This window comes from Apis florea, unplaced genomic scaffold (genome assembly GCF_048593485.1).
Source record: "Apis florea isolate Af1SG1 unplaced genomic scaffold, ASM4859348v1 contig_3158_pilon, whole genome shotgun sequence".
In the NCBI taxonomy this organism is placed as follows: Eukaryota; Metazoa; Arthropoda; class Insecta; order Hymenoptera; family Apidae; genus Apis; species Apis florea.
The window spans coordinates 2,800,800-2,808,060 of NW_028256713.1; the positions used below are offsets into that span (position 1 = coordinate 2,800,800).

Sequence of the window (7,261 nt, forward strand, 5' to 3'; positions counted from 1 at the left end):
TGGATTATCGAACTTCTATATTGATGGAGTTAAACAGGTATTTAACGAGCTAGAGATAATTGAAAAATCAATAATTCGAAGCATTTTATGTTTTACGATTTTGGGAATTAAATCGAGATGTTTTATCTCTTTTTTTTTTTTATTTCTAAGTCATTGAATTATATGATTTAATTATTTTTACGTAGAATATTTTAAGCATATTTTAAGTAGCATAATATAATAATAATAGTAAGAAGAAAAAGAAGAACAAGAAGAAGAAAAAGAACAACAACAATAATAATAATAATAATTAATAAATACTAGTAGTAATAGTAGTAATAGTAGTATTATTAGTAGTAGTAATAATAGTAATAATAATAATAATAATAATAATAATAATAATAATAATAATAATAATAATAATAATAATAAATAAGAGTGTCGATAAAATTCAGGGATCTTTTGCATAATCTATTGAAAAATAATATTAATTGAATTGACCAGTGATTGCATAAATTATTTTTACAATTTCACGTCAATAAAGACGATTAACTTGTAATTTGTAAAATTTATTTATAAAACTTGATTCGTTTTATTACCAAATTTATTATTATTGTATAAAAAATTTATTAACAATGATAACTTATAACTTGATGATATATATATTTTGATATTATAAAATTTAGTTCAACTAAACTGTATAATTGTGAGGATCCTTAAATTTTGTTACTATCGTAATTGCTTAAGTAATTTCAATTCAAAAAGAATGAATGTCTTTTTTAAAAGTAAAGAATTTATCATTATTCATACAAATGTTCAGTTTCAAGCATATTTTATATCTTTAATCAGAGCTAATTACAGATATTCTTTATTTTATTTATAATATTATACATAATTCTTCATTTCTTTTCTTGCTTTTTTCAATAATAATTCACTCTTCTTTTAGATCATATATATGGATATTGCATAAGAGGGCGCGAATGTAACGCTTCTCGTATCCTGAACGATCTATTAATGAGACACGTGTGCAAAGAAGTTCGAATAAACTTTAATATTATTACATTATATTGAGGTCAATTGCGATCATTCCAATTGTAAATGATTATATATAGACTACGACTTGACTGCCATAAAAGAAATTTAACCTAAAAGTAGTTTGTGAAGCATTAATGCGATAATGTTTCGATATAAAAACAATCCTTATATTATATGACATTTAACATCCGTGCGACTATGATCATTTTTTTTCTTTTTGACTATTCTTGAATAGAAAATAAAATGTTGAATATTTTTTATGGATATTCGCGTTAAAAGCACGTCTCACTTGTTATTTAAATTCATAAACGAAATCACGAAAAAAAAGATACTGTGTGTTCGATATAAAAAAGTACTGGTTTACGTTTAAGTAAACACGTTTTATTTAAATAATTCATTATCTATTTTATGAGTGAAAAATAAATAAAAAAAAATAAATGACTAATTCATCTTTGTTTTTTAAATGAATGCGATTCGATATGAATTTATATTATTAGCGAAAAAATATGTTCTTATGTTCTCTAAAAATTTTTATTTTTTTTGTTTCGATGTGTACTTTTAATATATTATAAAAAAACAAAAGTAATATTCAAAATATTTGATTTATAAATAAAAAGAATATTAAATGATATATTAAATATTATAAATTTAAATATAAAATATAAAAAATACTCGAAAAGGATAAATAAGATATTACGTGATATAAAAAAATATATTACGAAATCTAGTTTTATTTATGATAATGTTGTTGCATTAATCATTGTCATTTAATTTTAATCGGCCGATTATTATTCAAATAAAAAAAAGCGAGAAAGAATTTGTGTAGGAATGTGTGGAAGAATGTTTGAGAAATTTACCATAAAATAAGATTAAGTACAATGTCAATTATTATTATTATCATTGTCACTAATAATGTTATTATCATTAAATTCGTAATCGCGTTCCGAATAGCGATTGGAACACATTACGATGTATTCGCTCTCATTCAAGCTTGCAAAATTGCAATGCCATCGCTATTTATTTTTTATACTTTTATACATACTATTTATACGTATTCAAACATCTCTATGTTACCAATAAAATTTCTTTTCTCGAATTTATACTATACGTGTTTCAATTTTTCTCTTCGATTTCAATCTCGTTCGGTATGTAAGTGGCAATGATAACTTCTTCGGAGGTTATCTATTTTTAAATCTCATAATTTAAAATATTTGTTCTTTTTTATGCAACTTTATAAATTTATAAAATGGAATATATAAAGTGTAAAAGTAATAATGAAATTTAAATTGAATGAAAGGAAAAAATTTATGTGTGATCAAGAAAAATAATATTTGAAAATTCATTTTGTTAAATGAGAAAATTGTACCTGATTTGATTGCATTCTTTTTAATAATTTGTTTCAATTTTTAAGTATCACAAATTATTTATATAAAAAAAAATTGAAAAAATAAAATTTTAGTATACGGATATCAAAAAACAGTTTAAAGACGTATACAAGTTCACCAACCTAGCGGTAAAAATTTAATTGCAATTATATCACGTGGTCAACAGTCTTGACAACACAATATATGTAACTGCCTCTTATATCAAGCAATTGTTATATGTACATCTTTATTTTTAAATATTCAATAAAAATTATATATTTTAAATTTTCAAATATTTTGTTAAAATGAAATCATACGGGCTAGATAAGAAATAGATAAAAATAGTAAAAATGGAGAATATTTTAACTTGGAGCTTTAAAAACATAACCTAGTCATGGATTATTTAGGTGAAGTAATAGCGCTTGGAATTGACAGTATAATTTTTGGTGTTTGTTTGAAACAATATTTTCATTGCAAAAATGCAATTACAGCAGTCAAGGTAAAATTATATATTATTATAAAATTTATTTATATAATTTTCAATAAATTTGTAATCTTGTACTTAACCTTTTTTTATGCGCAAAATGTAATACATATTGAATAATAGTTATAATAATAATTATTTAAATACTATTTTAATATTAAATATAGAAACACATATAATGTTTAAAAATACCTCAAAATGTTTAGTTTTTTCACAGGGTGCAGAGTTTCATGAAATTGGCCCACAATTGGGAGAGCTGGTTGATAAAAGTTCTAATAATAAGATAGATTACATAGCTATTAGAGGTATTGTAAAACCCTTAGGAAAACCATTGAATAGCATCAATAATAAAAAATTAACTGGTGTTGTACAAAAACTTAAAATCAAAGAACATGTTGTAGCTAGAACTACTGCTGGCTTTTGGTAATCTTTAAAATATTTTGTAAAAATATATATATATATATATATATAGTTGTACATTATAATTATGTTTATATTAATAAATTTCTATTTGTATATAGGTCAGATCAAGAACGTACTGTTCATAAAGTATATAATACTGTTCCATTTTCGTTGCAACACGGAGGTTGTTCTATAGAAGTATTAGAACCATTATCAGCAGATATTTTGGATCTGGATGTTGTATCTAATACTTTTGAACCAATTATACCATCTTTTGCAGATCATTTATGGGGCTTCTTTACAGGTAAGAAATAACTATTTTAAATTTTATTTTGATGTTTGTAAAAATTATAATCATTAATTTTAGGCGTGCGTCAACGTGGTTTACAATCTACAGAAGAATTACTTCGCGAAGGCGCAGTTATTACAGGTATAGGTGAATTAGCAAGAACAAATTCTAAAACTCTTACATTACAACCCCCATTGGATGGTACACCATTTTACTTAACAAGTATGTCAATTAGTTCCTTGCTCCGAAAATTGGATGAACGTAGACGAACATACAGGTTAGTTATTTTATATAATCTATATATATAATTCTGAAACAATATTTTATGATTTAGATTACTATGTTTAATGTTTGGTGCAATTGGAATGTTGATTGGTGGAATAGTTCTTCGACGTTATTGGAAAGATAGAACAGAACAAAGATTAGCAGAAGAACTAAGACAATCTCTAGCTGAATCTCGGAAAGAAAGACGACAAAGAGTAAGAGATACTGATCTCAGGGAAGATCAATTGTGCGTTGTTTGTCGCACAAATCCTCGTGAGATTATTCTTCTTCCTTGTGGACATGTCTGTTTATGCGAAGACTGTTCTGAAGATATTACTAGTGGTTGTCCAGTTTGCAGAGCACCAATTTCACAAAAAGCTGCAGCATATATTATCTAACATAATAAAGATAATTTTTTTTTTAATTACTCCTTATTACTTTATAAAAATTATTGTTTCTGAGGTTGTAAAAATAAAGAAATAAATATGAAATGACTAAAAATTGATATGTTCTTTTGAACAATAAAATAATCATTAAAAATGGTTGAAAATAATACGATTTTAATTGAAATTATCTACAAATTAATAAATCTATGATTTTTATAGATACAAATATATTTAAACATATAAAAAATAATCAAAATTCTAAACTTTTTAATTTAATTTTGTCATTATTTTCAGATTTATTATTTGCAACGGAATTTATAACTTTTTTAACTTTGGTAGATTTTCCAATACCAAGTTTTGGAAGTCCTCTATTTAAACCTTCTAACATTATACAAGCTTTACAAATTTCTTGGCTAGATACAAATCCGCAACGGGAACAATTTCTTCGTTCCGGCAGTTTGATATTTTCTTTTATTTCCAATGTTTCTCCTACAAAAGAACATATTTATCACATATTATATAATTATGAAATAACATATAACAGTTATAACAGAATTATTATTTTTTTTACCAGAATGAATAATATCGAATATAGAAGAAGGTCTAACTTTCTCTAAATCTTTGAGGAATGTTCTTGCATGTCCTCTGTACGCATTTGGTGCAAATATACATTCTGTTGAAAAGTATACCAATCGTTTAAAATAAGCATACATAACAATCTCTTTTTCATATGCATATTTAAGAGGTTTACATCGTCTTATACAATCTGCCCCTGCCTATATTATAAGAAAAAATATTAATTTTTAATAGGTATACGCGTGCTTGTGTGTGTGTGTGTGTGTGTGTGTGTGTGTGTGTGTAGTGTAGTGTAGTGTAGTGTAGTGTAGTGTAATGCAGTGTAGTGTATATATATTAAAAATTATATATATAAAATATAATTTTTTTTTTATGAAAATAAAAAGACTAAACTTACAGTAATAACTGAAGTACATCTTTGTAATCTTGCTATATCACCTCTTAAGATATTCATTAAAACTGTTTCTGCAATGTCATCAGCATTATGACCAGTTGCAATACAATCTACTCCTAAAAGTGCTGCACCTCGATCTAATGCTTGTCTTCGAAATACACCACAGAATGTACAATTATTTTTTTTGCCAATCTAAAATGAAATAAATATTAAAAATTTATAAATAATTTAATATAAAATTATTATATATACTTCTGCTACAATTTCATCCATTGTCCATCCATATAATTCTTTATAGGATAATATTTTTAATGGAAGTCCATAGTCATTTTTATTCTGTTGGACAGTTTTTAAACTATCATCTCTATATCCTAGAATATAGATTTCATAAAAAAAAGATTCTGAAATATTTAAATTATAATATAATATATTACACAGTACCAGTTATTCCTTCATCAATAGATAAAAGAAAAAGATCAATTCCATATTGGTATTTATTATTTAAAGTTTTCAAAACATATGCAAGTACTGTAGAATCTTTTCCACCTGATGCTCCAATAGCAACTTTATCACCAGATTTGAATAATTTGCCCTGTATGATCGTATTGTGAATTTCACTTTCAAATGCAAAGAAAAAACATTCTTTACACAAGGCATGACCAGTTTTAGGTCTCTATAATTAAAAATATTATTTTATTATATATTATTTATTATAAAATATTAAAAATATTATATTATATATTATTTTTCTTTTATATTTTTTAAAAATATATTACATTTTAAAATTTTAATTAATCTTAAGATTTTAAAATTATTTATAACTCACTTTAAGAATAGCGTCTTTTCCACACTTTCTTGAACATGGAATAGGCATTTTGTTGAATTTTGCACTGCTGCTTTTATATCACAAATATTATAACAAAATTTGTATAATAATTTAATTTACAATTTACATATTTTTTAATAAATGTTTATTTTTCTTTTATTGAAATAACAAAAGTTCATATATCGTGTTACGATTTATTCTTATAAAGGTTATGATAATTTTGCTAAATAATTTATTTTCCTGCAGATAGAAAAATAATAACTTCAAAATATAATTTTATCAGATCAATCTTTATTTATATAATGTAGAAATAAAAAAAAATTGTCAATTTATATGAAAATAAAAATTTTTAATAATGCATATTTCTACAATATGTACGGAACACGTTGTTCATTGAACTATTTAATCTTCTGGTTTTTCTGGTGGTGGACCGCAAGGTTGTAACATTTTTTCCATAAGATTAAACCGGACACGAGCTTTTGCTTCATTTTCTGCGATAGCGAAAAAATTTAGCAGATCATAATGACCCATATAAGAACTGCAAGAATCACGATGTTGATTTACAAGCCATTCAAATTTAGTTGTATCTGCATGGCCTGTGCCAATATACTTCGATTGCAAATGTTCTAACTGACTATGAATATTATATCGTTCACCCATATCTTAATTTTTTAACGATTAAATTTCAATAAAAATATGAATTTATTTTTATTTAAACTTATCGTTTGATGCTTGATACCTTTTTGTAATAGTAAGTTACTATCAACCATAAGTCAAAAATTTATTTCAAATGTATACATATATGTCATATATCTTTTACAATAGAGAGCGTCCTTGTCGATTATGTATATAATGCTGATCTTTCATGTATTTAACAAATTTTAATATAAATTAATATAATTGTAAAATAAAATTATATCCAAAAAATACTTTACTTTATTAATATGTACTTAAAATATATAAAAAATAAATATTTTATATTTTATGATTATAATGCTCATAAATACATGTTATATTATATTATTTATATAACAATAGACAAACAGTAATAAAAATATAACATTGATCTCATATATATATAAATATAAAATATTCTTAAAAGTAAAATATTTGAATTTAAAATTTTATAATTTGAAAGTATTTAGTATAAAATTTTTAAAATATATAGAAATATATATTTTATTTATATTTGCTATTTTCATGTAAAAATTTAATAATGAATACATTTATATTTATATATAAGCATAATAAATAAATTTAAT

At 23.6% G+C, this 7,261-nt stretch overlaps 3 protein-coding genes across 4 annotated transcripts; 1 reads left to right on the forward strand and 2 right to left on the reverse strand.

Moving 5' to 3' along the window:
- Positions 1-2,113: 2,113 nt before the first annotated feature.
- On the forward strand, positions 2,114-4,318 carry Mul1 (mitochondrial E3 ubiquitin protein ligase 1). The gene is made up of 5 exons (XM_003698815.4): positions 2,114-2,877; positions 3,080-3,285; positions 3,384-3,568; positions 3,632-3,830; positions 3,888-4,318. The coding sequence occupies exons 1-5, from the start codon at positions 2,773-2,775 to the stop codon at positions 4,213-4,215; spliced, it is 1,023 nt and encodes a 340-aa protein (XP_003698863.1). The 5' UTR covers positions 2,114-2,772; the 3' UTR covers positions 4,216-4,318.
- Positions 4,319-4,355: 37 nt separating this feature from the next.
- On the reverse strand, positions 4,356-6,846 carry Ctu1 (Cytosolic thiouridylase subunit 1). Of its 2 annotated transcripts, none has more exons than XM_003698816.4 (7): positions 6,739-6,846; positions 6,000-6,239; positions 5,615-5,846; positions 5,426-5,544; positions 5,177-5,365; positions 4,775-4,979; positions 4,356-4,692 (listed from the first exon to the last, which is right to left on the reverse strand). In XM_003698816.4, the coding sequence occupies exons 2-7, from the start codon at positions 6,045-6,047 to the stop codon at positions 4,454-4,456; spliced, it is 1,032 nt and encodes a 343-aa protein (XP_003698864.2). In that variant the 5' UTR covers positions 6,048-6,239; positions 6,739-6,846; the 3' UTR covers positions 4,356-4,453. The 2 variants fall into 2 exon arrangements, with proteins under 2 accessions (XP_003698864.2, XP_086765464.1); XM_086909338.1 differs by having other exon boundaries at positions 6,000-6,066; positions 6,739-6,813.
- Positions 6,271-6,832, reverse strand: Sf3b5 (splicing factor 3B subunit 5). The gene has a single exon (XM_031920074.2). The coding sequence runs from the start codon at positions 6,657-6,659 to the stop codon at positions 6,402-6,404; it is 258 nt and encodes an 85-aa protein (XP_031775934.1). The 5' UTR covers positions 6,660-6,832; the 3' UTR covers positions 6,271-6,401.
- Positions 6,847-7,261: the final 415 nt, after the last annotated feature.

Excerpts from the sequence above, each read along its gene's own strand:
- Mul1 (XM_003698815.4), top strand. The coding sequence starts at position 2,773 with ATGGATTATTTAGGTGAAGTAATAGCGCTTGGAATTGACAGTATAATT. Across the intron at positions 3,286-3,383 it reads AGAACTACTGCTGGCTTTTG|GTCAGATCAAGAACGTACTG; the intron begins GTAATCTTTAAA and ends ATTTGTATATAG. Across the intron at positions 3,569-3,631 it reads TTTATGGGGCTTCTTTACAG|GCGTGCGTCAACGTGGTTTA; the intron begins GTAAGAAATAAC and ends CATTAATTTTAG.
- Ctu1 (XM_003698816.4), bottom strand. The coding sequence starts at position 6,047 with ATGCCTATTCCATGTTCAAGAAAGTGTGGAAAAGACGCTATTCTTAAA. Across the intron at positions 5,545-5,614 it reads TATTGATGAAGGAATAACTG|GATATAGAGATGATAGTTTA; the intron begins GTACTGTGTAAT and ends TCTATATTCTAG. Across the intron at positions 5,366-5,425 it reads TGGATGAAATTGTAGCAGAA|ATTGGCAAAAAAAATAATTG; the intron begins GTATATATAATA and ends ATTTCATTTTAG.
- Sf3b5 (XM_031920074.2), bottom strand. The coding sequence starts at position 6,659 with ATGGGTGAACGATATAATATTCATAGTCAGTTAGAACATTTGCAATCG.